Raw genomic sequence first — 21,254 nt, forward strand, 5'->3', positions numbered from 1 at the left:
GGCCAAAAAAAAGAAAGACCACTACGCTATTCCTCTCCCTCTCTGCATCGTAGCCTATAATCTATCTCTCCGCCCGCCGTCCGGTGAGTTTTATCGGCGGCGAGTAGAGTCAATGCCGGCACAAAAGCGTTCGCACGAAGCTCTTTATGAGGACGATGACGACGATGTTGAGCTTCAACGTAATAATCAAAACATTCACGAGGAATCCGAAGAAGAAAACGATGACCAAGACGTAGAACAAGATGAGCAAGGTTTGTTTATGAAGATTTTGGATTTGTTTACTTATTTAATTTAATGAGATTTTATCTGTCGGAGATTACGTGATTTCTACTCCGCATTTGTATCGATCTTTTCATTTTTTGTTTGTTCGATCAGCGGAAACGGATGATGATGGAAGCGCCTCCTCTAGTTGCAGTGACAAGGACGAGTGAGTTCTTTCTCTACACACTTCATGTATCTATATCTTTCTGTGACTGTATCTTGCATCGTGAGTTATATATGCTGTGATTTGTGAGCGTGTTTTTGACTTTTATACGATCAATTTTGATTCGAGATCTGCATGTTGTCTAATTTGTGCTGTATGAACTCGCTACTACACAGTCGTTTTTTCTCATTACGCACTGCTTAGTTCTATCTGAGTGACCATTTGGCCGAATGCCGTGAATATGCGAATCATGTGGATAGTAAAATGGAAATTAGCGGTTTTAGTTTTGCACCTTCCACACCCTAGATTTATGATACATTTCTGAACTATCTTCTCAAAATGCCCTTTCTGAATTCTGATTTGACTACATATTTAGTATAAATATTTTCAAGTAGCGAGGTTAAGAATTGTGGTTAGGGATGTATTAATTGGAAACAAAGAATGCTACGCTTATCTCAGTTGGTTGAGCTGAGTACTTGAGTTAATAAACAAGTTCCAGTGTTAAGTTAGCAACACAATCCAGCAATAGGCTCAACCTCAAAAGAAAGTTAAAGCTTTTCTTTATGGAAAATAGGGCAATTTTATTGCTGATGTGACATATATTTACTAAGAGCATTGATTGAAATGGAGATTGACCATTCTTTGATGGTGATTGTTGAGCTACTTCTTTTGGTGGAATGTATGCTCTTTTTATAGATTTCATTGCGTTTAACATTGTTTTATAGGTTTAGAGCAATTATAAAGTTCTCTATTGAGAGGGTCTTCTGCTTTGGTTTCAGGGAGCTGTGAATCTGTGATTTAAGTTGAAATTAACTTCTGTTTAGTTGTGCATCTTTTTCCTTCTATATTTCATAAACAGGGCAGAGTTAGATGTTAACATAAGGATATTCTAACTCTTGAAACCCTGGTACTTTTTTTTTGGGGCAAAGTGGAACTGTTTCCAGTTATAAGCCATGTCTTCTAAGGTTTTTATAATAGATGTGAAGTGGGGTTCCCGTTTAATGTCTTTTAAGATCAGCAATTAGAATGTATATTTCTGAAGTTTTCATTTGCTTCTCTTGGAGAACATATATACATAATAGGTTGCTTCCTATTGTGTTTCTATCACAATCCAAAAGATAACTGTATAGTTTCAGGATACCCTGCTCTTTGCTTTTTCAATGATGCATTGATTCTTTATTTATCAAGGATTAGTTCAATCATCATATATGTGAGAGAATGTATTCAGAATTTCAGATCTGCATCTGGTTAATTCTTACTGAATTTTAATGTCATTGGGAAACCCAAAACACATAATAGTTAAGCTAAGTTACTAATATCTTGTTGTTAAATTAGATAAAAGTCGTTACAATATTAATTTGTATAATGTTAGAAGTTATAACAATAACAAACCAAAATTTTGTTACATGAAGAAGGTTTTATTAATACTTCAAATAAATAGAAACATTTTTCTGTCTATGAATGCATATACTTCTAATGTTATTTGTATCTTGTTCATTATCATGTGTAACATTTAGTACATTATCGCACTAATTTACATAGATACACATATTGGATATGATTAAGAAGAGGCTATGAATATTTAGAAGTTTATGCATCTGTTATCTGATGGATGTTTTAAGTCTATATCTACATATGCATTCATAAATGTTGATACGTATATATAGATCCCATAATGTACATACAATATAGCTTAGGAATATGGGTATGATTAAGAAGAGGCTATGAACATTGCACTCTGAAAACTCTACCCTATTATTTCATTGTTCTTTCACATTTTTCTTATATGACACTGCTATAATTGGGTAGATTTACATTAATAGAAAGAAATGAAAGTAGAATGCTATAATAAACAAATAAACGAAAGTAAGTTTCCTATTTCTTTCATTTAAATCCATAAAAATTTAACTATGCTTACTTTTAATCCAGATAACAACTGGTATTATATCATTATATGTTTTCATAGTAGATTTTACTCTTTTTGTGGGGATGTTTTTTTTTTTTTTTTTTTTTTTTTTTTTCAGATTTGTCCTTATAAAACTAGCTGAAATTCGCAAGGAGGTGCAATGCCCAATCTGTTTAGGTATTACTTTTCATTGTCCTTGTATGTATGATTTTGGAGCTTCTTGTGATAATTGTATACTGGAGCAAAAGTTCACTATTTGAATACACAGATAGAATTCTCAAAGTATAAAGTCCTAAACCCTAAACCCTAAAAAAGAGCACTTGTTAGTTGTTGTATATTAGATAAAACTGATTACCAAGGTTGATAAACAGGAATTATTCGGAAGACAAGAACAGTTATGGAATGCCTACACCGGTTTTGTAGGGAATGCATAGACAAATCAATGAGACTCGGGTACACATTCAAAATCATTGCAAATGCTATTAATGACTTATCTTTTATTTATTTATTTTGGAAAAAGACTTTTCTTTTATTAACTGACACCTGGCAGGAACAATGAATGCCCTGCGTGTCGTGCTCATTGTGCAAGCCGTCGATCTTTAAGGGATGATCCGAATTATGATGCCCTCATTGCAGTTTTGTATCCTGATATTGATAAATATGAGGCAGAGGTTTTTTTTTTTTTTTTTTTCATTATCTTGGTGTATGTTGGCTGCATTTGTTACACTGGACTGGACAAGCTTTCTAGGGCTCTTTTTCATCATGAGGATGAGGAGGGCATTTATGTTTTTTGCATAGACAAGAGCGAGTCACTATATATCACCTTTTTGGGTGGAAAAATTGGACATTTAGTTCAAATCCCAAGTACTGGACGGGACTAGACAAGTTTTCTAGGGCTGTTTTTGATGATAATGATGAGGAGGACATTTACGTCTTTTGCACAGACAAAGAGAGCGAGTCACTGTGTGTCATCTTTTTGGGTGGGAAAGGTTGGACATTTAGTTCAAATCCCAAGTACTGGACAGGACTAGACAAGTTTTCTAGGGCTGTTTTTGATGATAATGATGAGGAGGACATTTACGTCTTTTGCACAGACAAAGAGAGCGAGTCACTGTGTGTCATCTTTTTGGGTGGGAAAAGTTGGACATTTAGTTCAAATCCCAAGTACTGGACGAGACTAGACAAGTTTTCTAAGGCTATTTTTGATGATAAAGACGAGGAGGGTATTTACGTCTTTTGCACAGACAAAGAGATCGAGTCACTGTATCACCTTTTTGGGTGGGAAAAAATTGACATTTAGTCCAAATTCCAAGTACTAGACAAGTTTTCTAAGGCTATTTTTGATGATAAAGATGAAGAGGGCATTTACGTCTTTTGCACAGACAAGAGAGCAAGTCACAGTATCACCTTTTTGGGTGGGAAAAAATTGACATTTAGTCTAAATTCTAAGTACTAGACAAGCTTTTTGGGACTATTTTTGATGATTAGTATGAGGAGGGCATTTATGTCTTTTGCACAGACAAGAGAGCGAGTCACACTGTATCACCTTTTTGGGTGGGAAAAAATCGACATTTAGTCCAAATTCCAAGTACTTGATAAACTTTCTAGGGCTATTTTTGATGATTAGGATGAGGAGGGCATTTACGTCTTTTCCACAGACAAGAGAGCAAGTCACTATATCACCTTTTTGGGTGGGAAAAAATTGACATTTAGTCCAAATTCCAAGTCCTGGATAAGCTTTCTAGGGTTTTTTTTGATGATGAGGATGAGAGGGCGTTTATGTCTTTTTGCACAGACTAGTATTTTCCATCTTTTTGGGTGGTAGAAAAATGTGTAACAAATGGGACCCATATATTTTGTTAAACTTACTATTGCTTTTATGTCTGGAAGCAGGAGTTTGCCTTTCATGAAGAGGAGAGAGCTCGGAATAAGCAGGTGAGATAATTATTTATTTGTTTTTATTCATAGATTGCATCCACCTATTCTTTACTTATAATTGCAATTCTAGTTCAAAAAGAATAAGAGGAAAATTATCCACTTCATCTATCTATATTGAAATAAATAAGATTCCCAAGTTAAGATAAAAAGCAAAAAATTTAAATATAAATAAACCCTAAACCCTAAAAAATGAAACATGGTTTCATATTTTGATTTTACTCACATCTCCTGGAATACATTGTATCATATCCACAGATCCAAGCTTCAATTGCCCAAACATCTCGAAGACAACTGGAAGCATTAGGAAAAAAACGTACAAACGCTAAAGCGACAGCTGCAGTATTCATGAGAAGATCACAGGCAAACACACGAAACCTAAGAGGAAGAAGAAGCTGGAAATCATCTGAACCCCAAGAAGAATCAGACAACGATGAAGATGATGGAGGAGGAAAAGACTCATCTTCTGGCGATGAGCCTGAGCCTGAACCCGAGCCTGAGCCTGAGCCTGAGCCATGTAATGAGCCAAGACCAAAGAGGTACAAGAGATGGGGTGGGAGTGGGACCCGCTCTTCGTTGCCGTCAAGTAGTGCCGATGGTGATAACGAGGTGGAAACCGCCAGGGAAACGGCGGTGGTATCGGCGGGGATTGGCGGCAGTTCGGAGATTCTGGCTTGGGGTAGAGGTGGCATTAGGAGTCATACAAGGCATGGGAGTTTAAGTAATAGTGGTGGGAAGAGTACAAGGAACAGTAGGGTTTCAAAGATTATGGATCATCTTCGAAAATTACCACAAAATAATGATAAGGTAAAATTATGTATAAAGTAAGACATAAAACATTTCATTAAAAACATGTTTTTGCATATGTAATTACATCCTAAACCAATTTATTTTATTTTATTTATATTTTTTTTTTCCAGCTGGAAATTCATCTTAAGCTCATCTCCTTGGATGACCAAAATATACCCAATATGCCACATCTATACCTTTGCTGCACCCCAACCATGCCAATCATACATGTTGGCCAGGTGAAATATATTTCTATTTTTTTTTCAACTTTACAATGTGACAAATATATATGTGTGTGTGTGTGTTTTTTTTTTGTTTTGTTTTTTAAATGCAACAAATAGCGACCTACTTTTATTTGTTTGTTACTTGTAACAAAAATCTTTTATCATAAACCTTTTGAAAAGCTTTTTTTTAGAATGAACTAATTTAACCTTTATCTTATCTTAAATGTTTTATAAATCCTCCTTGTATAATTTTATAAACATATTTCATATTCTCGAAAAAAAAAACATTACTTGACATTAAATTTTAAATTAATAAAATAAAAAAATGACAACTTATTATGTGATTGCAAAGCTTTATAATGTTTGTTTTATTTTGAAAGTTTTGTCAATTACATTTAAATGCTAATGCTATATCTTTTTATAAAATATATTCTTGTTTATATTGTATATTTAACTAATAAAAAAAAAATACTAAAGATATAATATCTAAATATCACTAGGGTATAAAATGAAATGTTATTAGACAAGGACCTATAAGATGATTAAAAGGTTAAAAGGTTACCACTTAAACTAAAAAGCTATCGAATAAATTATTCAAATTATAAAAATAATAAATATATTGTACTTCGGATGATAGTATCCCTCTTTAAGTTTTTCGCAGCTGAAGTTGGTGTGTTTTTATTTATTTATTTATTTTTATGAATTCAGTATGTTGCTGTTGAGAAAGGTTTGCAATATGATGAAATTGAACTGCTGTTGGTGAAAGGGGATCATTCATCTGGTGAACAGCCTGAGCCTGTTGTTATAAATCCTTTGACTGATGAATTGCAGTTGTTGGAAGAGCATCAAACCTTGTTGGATGTTGCAAAAAATTCACCTCACAAAGATCTCGTAACATACTTAACCCTTTCAACAAATATCATCATACTTTCATTTATTTGTTTATTACACTGTCTTAATTTTGACTTCATAATATACATTTTTTATTTGTTTATGTGATTACAGACTCTTGCATACAGGAAGAAGTTGAGTAGCTCATAATCATGAGTGAGTGAGAATATGATTGGTTGGATATGAGAAACGAAATTAGTAGTTGGTATGAATTCGCTTATGAATATGTTTATTTAAATGGTTTTATTAGTAGTTGAAACAGATTGGATAAAATATATAGCTCAACAATTTGTCGATATTTTTGTTATAGTTAGGAAAAAAGGTCGTAATGTGACTATTATTACCTTTATTTTTATTGTAAATTAAGATAGTTGCTCCTTTTTTATCATTATATTTTATTTTTAAATTTTTTCAAATTGAGATTCTGAATTTTGAAAATTTAATTTAATCCTTCTTGTTATGACTTTATGCTTTGAAATATCTAATCAGTAATGACACTAAAAAATACTTTATGTTTTGTGATATTCTTAAGAGTAAACTATTGAAAGAGAAATTAAATATCATCCTACTTTTTGTTCCTACTTTTCTTCCTACCTATTTAAGATGATGACAAGTGTACAAATTCAAAATCTCAATCAAATTTAAATTAAATTTAATGACATTTGTCACCATCTAAAATAGGTAGAAGGATATTAGGAACAAAAAGTAGGAGACTATTTAATTTCTCTTACTGAAATTGTGTTTGATTAAAATTGCACGTTTGGTTCCTGACTTTTATTTTGCATTCGGATCGTCCAGGTTTGATTTTGCTGTGTTTTTCGTCCCTATGGTTTGGTCAAAATTACACATTTGGTCCCTAACTTGGTGTATGCAAGTAACGGAAAACACAACAAAATCAAACCATAGGGACGATCCGAGTGCAAAAGAAAAGTTAGGAACCAAATGTGTAATTTTGATCAAACTAATTTACCTATTCTTAATATATTTGCAATAGAAGAAACCTAAACCGGAATGTAACAGATCTAACTAGTACTAAACTTGGCCTAGAAAAACTTGTTAATTTACAACAATATGATATTGACATTATAATTTATGAATTTTGACGTCTTTTTCGCTTATATCTTATCACCCTATGAAAAGTTGATAAAACTTTATATATTATTTGCATAAAAGAATATATATAAATTGGATTTTTTCCGGATTACACTTTAATTTTATTTTAATTTTTCTAAAAAGTCTTTACATTTTTTCATTTTTTTATTAGATCTTTAATGAATCTATTGTTTAAAACATCATTTTAAAAGAATTAAAAAATATTATACATGTTCAACCTTTCTAAATAGGGCCTGGTTTGAGATTCACCACCTAGTTTCTTAGTGTAAGTCATTTGTTTGGCTTTAATCATTTTGGCATTTTGAGACATTCCTAAATTTTCAATGGGCCCCTTAAGTTCATACAGGTCGGCCCTTAGGCTAACGACCCATAAAACACCACAGGAAGTTGCAAACTAAAAAAAGTTTCTAGCAAGCGTCGGTTCATTTTTCATCCCATGTCTTTTGTCTATTATATATACTATTAATTGACAAAAAAATGGTGAACAGTAAGCTTTCTGAATTCTTATTTATGCCACTTTTCTTCCTTTGCTTACTACTTTGGCCCCCGCATAGATTTGGAATTCTGCCACATAAGTATTTGGATTCACAATTTGACCACCACAGTTTTACACTTTCTCTTTTCGTTCCTATGACACCGCCTTCTTTAGCCAATCAAAACGCCACCACCATTCACCTACGTCCTCTTCTTCAACAAAAAAATAAACCCCGATGTTACACCGTTCTCTCGAATTTTGCCACCGGAAGCAGACCACCAGTCAACACAACATCTTCACCGCCACCGCCCCTGTCGCCCAATCAGCTGTTGCATAACTATATCGCCGCTTCCGCCGACATCGGCAGTAGTGGATGCATACATCGATCGACCACCACTAACTCTAACTATCCAATACACCACTGACTCCTCAAACCTCATCAATCTTGAAGCGCAAACAGGCGACGCGTAGGCCTTCCACCGATGTCCGGTGAGTCAATCTTTAGGGGCCATAATCGACCATAATTATTCTGGTCACAGTTTATCTTAAATCTCTTTCATCTTTGGAAGATTTATTTCTTTCTGGTAATTTATCGAATGATTGTAGGGTTTATTCGAGGTGTACGTCGGTTGAAGACAAAAAAATCCACCAAGATGAAATGAGGAGGAATTATGGAAGCCTCCGACAAACTCCCAAACCTTTAATCGCAACCACCACGGTCACGAGTCACCGTCGTTTATCTCAGAGTGACGTCATATTCATTGGACCTGGTGTCACCGGTGCTTTACTTGCTCATACCCTTCGCAGGGTGAGATTTGATGTTTGCTTTATTGAATACTAAACTTTAATTTTACATTTGTTTATTTATTTGCTGTTCGTTCTGATGTGATTTAGGACGAAAAGTTGCCCTAATTAAAAGAGATTTAACAAACCCAGACAGAATTATAGGTGAATTGCTACAACCAGGGGATACCTTAAGCTAATTGAACTAGGTCTCCAAGGTAATACATATATTATCTACCTTCCATTCATCTATCACAATATAAACTTAAAGAAAGTGACACGGTTTTCTATTTGCAATTGCAGATTGTGTGGAGGAAATAGACGGTCAAACGGATACTTGGATATTCAGTTTTCAAAGATGGAAAAAGCACTAAGCTGTCTTACCCCTTACAGAACTTTCATTCAGACGTATCTGATCGAAGCTTTCATAATGAGTGCTTCATACAAAAAATACAAGGCAAAGCTACCTCTCTCCCAAAGTCACATTAATTATCCTTTTAAAAAAGTCTTTCTTTCTGTTAATATTTCCATTAAATTTTCAGTGTAAAACTAGAACAAGGCACAGTAACATCCCTTCTTGAAGATGAAGGCACTATAAGAGGCATTCAATAAAAGAACCAAATCTCATATTAGTCGTAGAACTTGCACTAGAACATTATTTCTTTACACTATTATATAGATTTATTTTTTATAAAAGTTGACTATTATAGCCACCGGGACAGACTTTGGGCTGATGATTAGCTATTTTGCAAAGGAAGGGGAAATGCATCAAGCAAGAACAATGTTTGGGGCAGAGGTATGGTCTTGGCTACTGTCACACCCCAAAACCACAAACGGCGGAAACGTTCAGGGGTGGAGGACATCATGTACAGTATCACAACAGTGTAATATAATAAACAAGCAACAACATCATCCATTCATTATAAGTAAAGTTTTAATACATGTGTGTTCTTTCATTGTAGTAAGACACCAAAAATATACAATCAAAATAAAAGACGAGACTTGTCTGCTCCGTCTTCTCAAAACCTGGCCATCGTACCTGTCTACTGTTGACCTGAGAATACAAGTTATTTTGAAAGAGAGTATCAGCTTTAAAGCTGGTGAATTCATAAGTATTTAAGTGTCATTGTCTTGCCTTGAAAAGCTGTTTTAAAAGTCATGAAAACCTTTAAATGAAAATGTTGATATAAGTATGAAAAGCCCTAGAAAATCCCTTATTTTCTATCAGTTTGAGATGTAGTCTTCTACCAAGACCCGAATGTTTTGTAAGTAAAATGATAGTTTTTCCTTCAGTTGATTAGTACTAAAGTACTTAGTCTAACTCATCGTTTATGTGAAAGTATCACAAAATAAAGTAAACAGGAAAATGTACTACTGTAAGTGTTGTCACTGGGTACTAGGACTAACACAACATCGCATAAAGCGAAATATGTAACCTAATGAACATCCGAAGATTGTCCAGAAAAAGTAATAATGTAAGTGTCATCGCTGGGTACTAGGAGTAACACAACATCGTAATAAGCGAAAAGTATAACCTTATGAACAATCGAAGATTGTCCACTTGTCCTCTGTAGCAGCAGCAGGTGGGTGGAGGGGTTAGCCCCGATTATCGATCTACCTAGTATAAGTAGTAACCTTAGACCTCCGTAGATGGTCATCGACCACTGGTGCTAATCAGTGGGGTTCGGAATGGCAAGTCCCACCGAGATATCCCATTGAACTGGGATAGGAAAGATAATTTACAAAGAAAGTACTAATAAATCATCCTCGTAGTTCTAAGTACAAGTATCCAGGTAAGTGAATACAGGATAATGCACCTATGTAAAAGTGTTCCTGTATGGTATTCATGTAAGTGTGTTCATGTAACAGGTAAGTATATGTAAACATATTCATGCATCAGGTAAGCATATGTATATGTAATCACGTATCAGGTAATGTACTAGTATAGACTCATGAATGAACTGACTCTTGTGTGATTCCTTGTAATAGGAATAATGTTTGATATCTTCAAATTATCCCTATGATAATTTAATGAAAGGTAATTAGTTGTTCAAGTAGGTTTATACAATCTTACTACTCAAGGGTGTGAGAAACTAAATGAAAGATGTAAACTATAACATCAATACATATATAAGAATATAAGTGTATATGCATAGTTTAGTTCAAGAATGTAAAATGGTTTTGTAAGACATCTTATGGGTTTTGAACAATAATTAACAATGACTTGATGTCATTTTAATAAACATTTCAAAAGTAAAACATTTGATAACAAAGTATTTTTAAGATTTAAAACCATTTCATGCATCACATTTTGTAGTATGTGAAATCTGTTAAATGACAAACACAGTTATAAAATACATATCAATGATTTAATAACATGTTTGTTTCTACTTGTATTCCCCCTTTTAAAGCATTTAAAATCATTTAAAACATTGATTAGGGGTATGAACTCACCTGTAGATGGTGGTTCGGATGAACTGGACGGTGTAGGATTGTTAGGTGTCAAGTGAGGACTTGTACACACACTACGATCCTAATGAACATATAATCACACATATATGAACTCAATTAGTCTCAAATTACTAATTGATAATGTTAAGACATCCTAGACATAATAAACACTTTATATAAGTGTTTTAAGCCCTAAGGATTGCATCTAAGCTATTGTGGGACAAGACACTTGTGTTTAGGGTTCCAAAGGACCCCATATATGAGTTTTACTCCCCATATACCATCAAACATGGAGTTTACGGTTGTAAACTCTTGAGTTTACGGTTGTAAACTCTTGAGTTTACGGTCGTAAACTCCAAGACTCAATGTCTTTGGTTGTTTTAAGGTGTTAAATATTCCCTAGAATTATTCCAACTTGGTGGTTAAATTCTTGGAAGGGTTTAAGGCATAGAAACACTCCATTTAGGAGTTTACGGCCCTAAGGCCATTTCCCTTAGAGTTTGCGGCCGTAAACTCTCAAGGATGGTTGTTTTTGATGCTTTCAAGTCTCTTGCACAAGTGGTATAAGTTCTAGGCTTTTATTCCAAGCATATGAAGACCCTTGACACACTTTGGTGTCCTTAAATCATGTTTACGGCCCATGAACCATGTCATGGCCGTAAACTCATCTTTAAATGTGTTATTGATGTGATTAAGGCCTTAGATTAAATGGGAACAAGTCTAGTTAAAAGTCTAAGGCTTTAGGTGCCTTAAAAGCACCATTTTGAGCTTGAATTTGGAGTTCACGGCCTAAGATACTCTTGGGCTGTAAACTCCCAAACTTGGGTGATTCTTGCTTGATTTCATGTCCCCAATACACATATAAATGAGTCTAAGACAGTAGCATAACACAAGGGTCGGTCTCGGCTTTGTTTCGGGAGTTTACCGCCCAAGAACACCTTGGGGAGTAAACTCCAAAATCTAGTGATTTAGCCTTCTAAATCATGTTATTAACACATATAAAGCTTTCTAACACTACTAGAAAGAGGTACTCACGATTTGGGATAAAAACCCGAAGATCCGTGAGAGAGAAAATGACTTTTCTCTAGTTGGAAATGCGAATAATGAATGAATTTGGTTCAGAATTCTATTTATAGTCCTGAGATATTTTTGGCAGAAAATATTTTTATTCCTGAAATGATCTCTAATATAATAGAGTGTTGGAATAACAGTGTTGCACAAAACCCTAGTGTACTCTGTAACAGCCCGGATTCCCAGGTATTATATATTTATTTATCTATTTATTTTGATGATTTGTGAGGAGACTCGGCGAGTTGGACCCTAGACTCGCCGAGTATGATCGCGGATTTGGACGCGGGTTCGCGCCCGGACTCGACGAGTCCAATGAATGGACTCGGCGAGTCCGTGCTGTTTAATGAAACCCTAATTTCTCAGGTTTGGAGCCTATTTAAAGGGCCTTATGGCCGTCATTTGTGCTCACCAGTCCCTTGAGAGAAACCCTAGTGAGCTTGAGTGTTTGGAGTAAGTCAAGGAGCCATTATTGACCTTGGAGGTGTTATCTAGCAAGGGAAAGGAAGCAATAGCCAAGGGGGGGGGGGGGAAACAAGAGGAGCCACTTCCTGAAGATTTGAGGTCCAGAACATCACGTTTGAGGTACTATTTTCGAGCCATTCTCTGTTATGTTGATGTTCATGTTGATTTAGGGCTTATTGAGCCCTTTTGTGACTAGATCTAGTGCTTCCTTGGTCCCTTAAGCGGGTTAGGTTCTAGATCTGGACCCTTGGAGGTCCAGAGTGTCCCTTTGTCCAAGCTTTTTATGAATCCATGGGGGTTTTGGATTGGGGTCTTTGTGCTTGAGGTCAAAACACCATTTATGAGACATGGGGTGTGTTATGAGCACCAAGACATGAACTTTACGTGATGAATGTGCTTGGGAGGGCCAGATCTATGAGTTGTTGGAACAGATCTGACCTCAGAAGTGAGATTGAGTTGGTGCATGGCATGGACTCGCCGAGTCCGAAGAACAGACTCGGCGAGTAGCATGAAGTTTGTCCTTGACCACTCAGCGAGTGTTCTTGCCGAGTTAAGGGTCGACTCAGTGAGTCAGGGAGAGTTAGAGAGGGTTGACAGATGGACTGAGTCGAGCTGGGACTCGCCGAGTTGTTCTTGAGACTCGGCGAGTTGAGTCGTGATGGCCCCGCGATTCATGCCAGGTGGAACTCATCGAGTCAGGGGAGTACTCGACGTGTCAAAAGAGAATCCTAGAGAGTTGGTGAATACATATAGACTCGTCGAGTCGCCCTAGTGCACTCGCCGAGTCCGGTCAAAGTTGACCACTGACTGTTAACCAGAGTTGACCAGAGTTGACTTGATAGGGGTAGTCAACCTTAGTGGTAAAAGTGTTAATTAGAGATGTATGATGTTATAGGAGGATTATAGCTCGGAGGATCGAGCACGAGTGATTTCCAGGATTCGCGGGTTATCGAGATATACGAGGTGAGTCTTCTCACATCTTTTATCAAGCTTTTATCAAAATATGAGATGACTTGGTGCTCATAACATTATCTACACCATGACAAAAAGATTAAGAAGACACAGGATGAAGTGAATAATAACAGGCTAAAAGAAAGTAATAATGACTTATCTTTGACGTGGAATACCACAGAAGGAGGTATGAAATTGTCAAAGTATCTCTCTCTCACATACACACACACACACACACACTAATTACAGGAATCATGGTATTCTTTTTATGGTGATTTTTAGGCTTCAGAAAGAGGAATTAAAGATTACAGAATGCAACAGCAGATGCATCCATTCGCAAAGTTGAGGTTTGTGAATGAAGTTTTAATTTTTTTTTATTATAAATGATTCTTTTTTGTATGGGTAGTATGAAAAATAAATGATTTGTTTATAAAATGAAACTGGAAAAGAAGAAGTTAGCATCTATTGATAAGGTCTAGAACAAGCATAAAGAAGAACAAATAAAAACTCAAGAAATGAGAAGTAGAATGTCAGAAAGTGTTGCTCCAAGAGATTCTTGGAAATTTAGGAGGTTTTTCAAGAATTAAATTGGGGGTTGTTTCCATTTTCATCATGATTCAATCAGGTTAAATCATTTTAATTTTGACCTAATAAGTCAAAGGGTTTCTATTATATTTTGCTGATAGGGTTTATGGTGTTATGATTATGCAACAGGTTATTAGAAAGTTGATGATGTGGCAATCAAACCATTTGGATAATTTGTAGTTTCCTTAAGTAAATTTTGTTAAATCCTCATTTTTTTTGGAAGGTAAAGGGGAAGGGGAGGGGGTAAATACGTAAATTCCAATATGCATGGTTGGAGCAAGGTACATAATACAACATTTTCGAATTGTGTTTGACTTTAGTTTGACTTTGCTTCATTCACTGCAGGTAGATAGTTGGTCTTTAGGAATAACAACAACTGAAATGGCAAAAGGGGAACTTTCATTAGAAGATTTCCTCCAATGAGAGTACTTTTCATTATACCCATATATAGTCAACCTCAGGTCCTGACATTTCCCTTTATTTCATCATTTATATGTTTTTTTCTACATTTTTTCCTATTTTACTTGGTAAATAATTTTATTTTAAATTCAGGTTTAAACTGATAACTAAGGTACATCATACAACCTGAAAGAAGAAAAAATAAAGTGACACAATGCCAACGACGCGCATGATTCCCATCTAGTTTATATTAGTTTAATAGGTTATAGTTTGTGAAAATTACGGTTGATTTTTTTAATTAAAATTTATAATTATTAATCAATTATTTTAAATAAAATATTAATTATAATGTTTTTTTTAATGTAAAATGATAGTCATTGATTTAAATAAATATGTAAAATTATTTTTGAAGCTATATATTTGTGAATTAATGAAAAAATTGATATTGTATAATGAAATTTTAAATTAATTATAAAAAATAAAATAAGCACGACAATTGAAGTAAATTAAAATTGATATATAGCAAATAAGAAAATTAAGTTGTTGAAACAAAAATATATGAAAAATATAACAAATTACAAATCAAAATTAACATTAACATTGTTTTAAAAAAAATAATAAAAAAATATGCTATAATAATTAATATTCTACACACTAATTACCAATTTCTAAAAACTTATTTATACACAACATTAGAAGTTTTATTTATAAGTCTACAATCCTTATATAAAATTAACAATTTTAATCATTCTTTACTTAACTTTAGACAAAACAACATACAATTGACCATGTGTAAAAACCTGATCTTTGAGAAATAAACCAACCTAAGATAAACACTGTCCTTGGCTCTTGTTAATTGTCATTGGAAACCAAATGCCTAATGAAAATTTTTTTCTTTGAAATTTGAAAAAGATTTTTTTCCCGGATGGTGTTAAGGACTTGGAATAAATGTTCGATTTCCAATATTACTTCCAGATATGATAACCGATTCAATAACACGTTTGCCCAAAGATATCACTTGTAGTCTAGTGCCATTACATAAGCCATTTTTTGATCAATGTTTCTCAGCAACATAACTAAAACCCTAACTTTCAAAACAAACTTATGATTAGACAAACCTGAGACTTTAAGACCATTTAAAACATCAGGTGAATATAATTTGACGTCAAACTGATCATTGATAAACTCTGATTGACATAGTTTATCTGAACTTAAATATTTGACTTTATCTCCCGGAAACAATGATAGCAAGCGATCATTTATTTTTCCAACAACTTCATTTTTTGAGCAAGTATTGCTCTTTCTTGAAAATATCCCATATTGTTGGAATCTTCAAGAATTGAAGGATATAAAAAGCTGATTAATGAACCTATAGGATCACACAAATCATTAATAAGAAGATCATGCAGAATATTAATAATCGCTTCGCCGTCGTTATGACCACCAAGTTTGCATTCTCCTATATCCAAGAGCCATTTTGCAAAATCCATTGTTTGCTGAATAGCAGATATATCACTTTCGATAATTAACCTCATGTTTTTGGTTAGTTTATGAACTTTACATTGTTGCCATAAATATGAAGAACTTAAAGAAGTATTAACGATGTCTTGTCTACTACCACCTAGGATAAACATACAGAATTTGTCTGAAAGCTCTAGGGTTTGGACAGTGGAGGTTGGAAATAAGGCAATAAGGCGGGGGTTAAGATGCTTAAATAGGGTGTAAAACACTGAATCTAGGGTTTCCCAAACCCAGACCAACTCATCGAGTTGGTCCTCCCCAACTCGTCGAGTAGGTTTCTCAACCTGCGTCCCAAAAACTTATTTCTACTTGTCGAGTTGTCCTCCTTGCACTTGACGAGTAGACGTTCAATTTGCATAATATCTTTCCTTAATTAGCCTTCTGGTTTCCGAGTGTTACAACATTATTGATTGTAGCCTACGTTTTCCATCAAAATCGAGTGGTGAAAATGGGAGGAGAGATTAGTGGAGGCCGTGATGGTAGTAGTGCACAATGATAAGTGATGATCGACGATAGTAGCATTGCACAATTGTGTGTAATCATGAAGGTGTAAAATGGGTTTCAAAATTTTTATTTAGCACTTAGGATAAAAGAATTTTGTTGGGTTTATAAATTAAGTGGGTTGGAGTCAATAACCAGGTAAAAATGATTCATTTAATTTCCGTAGATAATTCGTTCCTAATTTGCGTTGGTATATATATATATATATATATATATATATATATATATATATATATATATATATATATATATATATATATATATATATTTTATAAAAGTTTGTAGTTCTACCTACAGATTCTATATTTGTTGAATGTTGTCGGTAAACCTTTAATAGTATTGTAACAGATTACTGGTGGACGTTATTTTGTCGCTAAACTATCGGAAAAATATACCTAAAATCCTCATAATTAGTTTCGTAGTTTGTCAGATCCATCGGTAACAGTCTTCAGTTGGATTTTTTGTGGTTATACCACTATTTTCTAGTAGAGTTAGATTGATCTAACCATGTGATACAAGTTACACATTATAGCTTTGTCACAACTTATTAAAACATGATCAAAACGTCAAAAAACATCATCGAAATCTAACCATGTCCGACAAGTTATACATTACAGCTTTGGCACCACTTATTAAAACATCATCAAAACGTAAAAAGCATCATCGAAAAAGAACAGAAAAAAGAACATTTATTTAAGTAAAAAAAAGAAGTAAAACAAAGATCAGGTTGAACCCTCGAGAACACTTGGCGATCTTTGAAACAGAAAGGATGCTATTTACATGAACCCACCGGTGACGTTACACGCTTAACGATATTTGTTCCTTGAGTCGCCACTGTACATCCTGCGTAAGTATTAAGCAATAATTTTTGTTGAGCATCTTATTAAAAGTTATGTAAAATGGAAAAAAAATTATTGTGTCTTTACAGGATATATAATAAAAGAATAGGTTAAGGCCATGTAAATGCAACATAATAAATAAAAAATCTATACTGTAATAAAGCTTTTTCACAAAATTAATCTTGTTTTCTTTATTTATTTATTTATTTTTTTACTTATAATTAATACGATAAACAATAGAGATAATTAAAATAACAAAAAGAAGTCTAGTAAAAAGTTGTAAATTAACAATAAAATTAAAAAAACTAATAATATATAAGACTAAAACGTTTTTACTACAATTCATCTGACTTTGTAAAACTAATTTGACTTAAAAGCTTATTAATCAAACATATATCTTAATTTTAGTATCGACATATATACTTTTAATATTGATTGATAATAAGTGGTAAACTACATATTGGTATTATTAATAGAAGAAAGAATATGCTACCATTATATATATATATATATATATATATATATATATATATATATATATAGAGAGAGAGAGAGAGAGAGAGAGAGAGAGAGAGAGAGAGAGAGAGAGAGAGATATGAATATTTATTGTGCGAATGTGTGTAGATAATGTTATTATCTGATAATGACTAAGATAATAGGTTGTTTGATAATATAATCGTTTAAACTTATATAACTATTATCATTATGGTATAAGAATTTATCAAATATTGTTTTACAATTTATTTTATAAATAACTGTATATTTTTAAATTACAAAATGTGTTGATAAAAGATGTAATTTTAAAAGCTTATAATCAAAATATGAGATGACAAAATATATAGGATTTTGATATGTTATTTTATTATTTTTAGTTAACTTATTTTAATAAATCGGTTAATTAGTCAAAGATAATCTAAAATAAAATTTTCAGAACATTGATTATATTCCTCAATAATTATCCGGGTTTTCTTTGTGTATCCCTCATAATTTCCATTTCTATCCTATTTTTTTTGTCATTTTGTTATTATTATTATTATTATTATTATTATTATTATTATTATTATTATTATTATTATTATTATTATTTTGGTTTTTTATTTATTTATTTATTTATTTATGTTTTTTGGTTGTTATTTTTATTTTGTTTTTAATATTTTTAATAAATATATTATATTATTATTATTATTATATTTATTATTATACTATCATTGTGTTACTTTTTCTGTTCTATTGGATTAAATTCATGTTATTTTTTGTTACTTTTCCATTCATATTATCTATGTGTTATTTTTATAGTTCGAGCTATCTGATGTTATAATTTTGTTGCGATAATATACATATAATTGTTCGTAAATTTTTTTTTTAACAAAAAGATAGTTCGGACGAAAAAATAACACAATGATAGTTCGAACGAAAAAAAATACAAAATTAAAGTTAAATTTAAAGAGACATCAAATTAACTCAATTATTTTGAAATAATAATAATAATAATAATAATAATAATAATAATAATAATAATAATAATAAATAAATAAATAAATAAATAAAAGACAGAAAAGAAAAGCAAAACAATAAAAACAATAAAAAAAATAAAATATGTCATATCAAAATGATAGGTAGATAAAGAAATTTCATGGATTTGAAGGATACATAACAATCTTAATTATTTCAGAAAGCTAGGTATTAAATGATAATAAGCAAATTTATATTTATAAACATGTCTCCTATTTTTATATAACTATCGTTAGTAAATATTAAAAAAATATTTTGTATTACAAAGTTTAATCGGTGTGCAAAGCTAGCTTATAATCAATTAAAAAAAAAAAAAATCCTGTAACTAGTTTTTAAAAATCACAATGAAACAAAAATTGCAGTAATCTGAAAGTTTCAATTCGTCAAATACAATAAAATGAAATTTAATGTAAAAAAATTGGCAACAACTAGCATTGGGGAAAACCTAAAATATTTACAAAAACCATGCACAATGGTATAAAGATTTATAGTAAGTTATGATCCCAAGATCTATAGATGTTGTTTTTAAAAGAATTAGTTTTGCCATCCAAAAAGGGGTTGCGACTCAACTTATTGCTCGTTTACCCGCTACGTCTATGTAAAACTTTAAATTTTAGTTATAAAATCCTAAAATTAACAGGCATCTTTAATTAATAGTTAAATAGTAAGTTGAATATTTAAATACGATACTGACAGTGATGAAAACATATATAAATGCGCATATAATTGATAATTACAACAAAGTAAATTTATAATGAATTCTAACTCAGAAGAAATTTAAATTAAAAGTGGTTACATATTTTTATCAAGAAGAATTATAATTTTCAGTTAAAAGTCATTAAAGAAAAACGGAAATGTAAAACTTTTTTAGGTAGAACTGGTTCTTGATTTAGGACCCGATTAGGTTCAAAAGCTTGCTTAATTATGTATGGGACCAAATACTCTTGATAAGCAGAATAAATTCATAGAAAAAAAAACTTTTATTGTCCTAGAAATATGTATCTAAGAAGAACAAAGAATAATGAGATATGCACAACATAAGGTAAAATTACGTGACAAATATCTTACCAATCATAAACAGTGGGAGATCCAGGACTGCTGGGCTTGTCAAAGCGATTAGATCCAATATCTCTGGTAGCACTATTACTTCCAGGGTTGAAAACACTCCTCCAAACGTTCTCCTTACGCCCCCCAGCTGTGGGTGATGTATTATTTGGAGTCCCTGGAGTGGTTGGGCTCGATGGCATCGACGAAGATTGGGGTTGAATGCCACTTCCCTCTTCTGCATATCCAAGTTACCATATATTGTAAAACGTAGAGCTTAAAGTTTGAACATCAGATTATATAGGATACGTTTAAAAACACCATTTACCATGTTTATTATGTACGTTTTGTCATGTAAGATAATTTGCATGTCATATAGCATTTTTTTTGACAATATAAGATATTAATGCTCTAATTATACAATGGCCGATGCTATCAAATATTGTGTCCTAATCTATAAGATCGTCTATTATACCCACCGTTAACCAGTATAGTGGTGAGTGTCAATTTATCACCACATTCAACCACTAGAAGGTTGGGATACTCACGTATATATCCCTCTTATTTTTTTATTAATAAAAATAAAAAATATATAGTTTTTAATCAATTAAAATGTAGAGAGAAATTGAGAAAGATAGAAAGAGATAGAGAGAGAAATAGAAAGAGAAACAAATTGATTGAGTGTGGTGGTCCGTAGTATTCCGTATCACAATTGATCACAAAAATGTTTCACTACTAACCACCAAAAAGATATGGAAGTGGTTCAAAATCATGGTTAGCGGCCACATAAACCACAAACCATTTTGTAACAAGCATGCAGATGGTCTGGTCTAAGTGTTCGAAATATTTGAAAATATGAAAGAGTTGCATAAAGGCGCACCTTGGGCATTGGTGGAAAGTTTACGGAGTTTGCTAAGCCCATGGCTAGGTTGTGGACCAGCTACAACCTCATCCCACATTTTATTAAACATTGTCTATTTGATTTTTGTTTAGATTTAACTATGTATTTCGTGAATGATGTATGTGGCAACTGGTAACACATCAACATAAATAGATGAGGGAGGGTGCTAAAATGTCTCCACCTTTCAAGTCGTACCAACAATTACCTTCTAAGTATAGTAAGTTCCAAACTTGCTATTTTCAACCCTTGATATTTTTTTGCGTCTATTGTTTGGACGGTAAGTAGATTTTTATGTGTTGGATATATTCAGTGATTTTCAAAATTAAAGTATTTGGTCAAAAGACACGGTAAGTACCATTTTGGTCAAATACCACTTTCTATATTAGGTTTAAATTTTTGGAAACCCCGGAGTAATATATATAAGGGAAAATGATTCTTGAGGGTAATTAACTTTTGCGTTTGTACTCATTTGGTCCC

General features: G+C 32.8%; 2 protein-coding genes and 1 long non-coding RNA gene across 3 annotated transcripts; 2 read left to right on the forward strand and 1 right to left on the reverse strand.

Moving 5' to 3' along the window:
- LOC145049429 (putative E3 ubiquitin-protein ligase RING1a) lies at positions 1–6,585 on the forward strand. Its single transcript, XM_078997843.1, has 10 exons — positions 1–251; positions 376–427; positions 2,449–2,507; positions 2,702–2,783; positions 2,881–3,001; positions 4,224–4,265; positions 4,524–5,072; positions 5,186–5,293; positions 5,987–6,169; positions 6,284–6,585. The coding sequence occupies exons 1-10, from the start codon at positions 113–115 to the stop codon at positions 6,317–6,319; spliced, it is 1,371 nt and encodes a 456-aa protein (XP_078853969.1). The 5' UTR covers positions 1–112; the 3' UTR covers positions 6,320–6,585.
- Positions 6,586–7,883: 1,298 nt separating this feature from the next.
- Positions 7,884–9,655, forward strand: LOC145072551 (uncharacterized). The gene is made up of 4 exons (XR_013691066.1): positions 7,884–8,246; positions 8,364–8,565; positions 8,652–8,758; positions 8,844–9,655. It is a non-coding gene; the product is annotated as an uncharacterized LOC145072551 (long non-coding RNA).
- A 7,305-nt stretch (positions 9,656–16,960) lies between these two features.
- LOC145072557 (dormancy-associated protein 1-like) lies at positions 16,961–20,861 on the reverse strand. Its single transcript, XM_079019010.1, has 3 exons — positions 20,757–20,861; positions 19,901–20,114; positions 16,961–17,324 (listed from the first exon to the last, which is right to left on the reverse strand). The coding sequence occupies exons 1-3, from the start codon at positions 20,845–20,847 to the stop codon at positions 17,288–17,290; spliced, it is 342 nt and encodes a 113-aa protein (XP_078875136.1). The 5' UTR covers positions 20,848–20,861; the 3' UTR covers positions 16,961–17,287.
- Between the last annotated feature and the right edge of the window lie 393 nt (positions 20,862–21,254).

This window comes from Lactuca serriola, chromosome 1, assembly GCF_051521515.1.
Source record: "Lactuca serriola cultivar US96UC23 chromosome 1, Lser_US96UC23_V15, whole genome shotgun sequence".
NCBI lineage: Eukaryota > Viridiplantae > Streptophyta > Magnoliopsida > Asterales > Asteraceae > Lactuca > Lactuca serriola.

Coding starts and splice junctions, on each gene's coding strand:
- LOC145072557 (XM_079019010.1), bottom strand. CDS start 20,847: ATGTTTAATAAAATGTGGGATGAGGTTGTAGCTGGTCCACAACCTAGC. Junction 20,115..20,756: donor ACTTTCCACCAATGCCCAAG/GTGCGCCTTTAT, acceptor TTGGATATGCAG/AAGAGGGAAGTGGCATTCAA. Junction 17,325..19,900: donor TCTCCCACTGTTTATGATTG/GTAAGATATTTG, acceptor ATACTTACGCAG/GATGTACAGTGGCGACTCAA.
- LOC145049429 (XM_078997843.1), top strand. CDS start 113: ATGCCGGCACAAAAGCGTTCGCACGAAGCTCTTTATGAGGACGATGAC. Junction 252..375: donor CGTAGAACAAGATGAGCAAG/GTTTGTTTATGA, acceptor TTGTTCGATCAG/CGGAAACGGATGATGATGGA. Junction 3,002..4,223: donor TTGATAAATATGAGGCAGAG/GTTTTTTTTTTT, acceptor GTCTGGAAGCAG/GAGTTTGCCTTTCATGAAGA.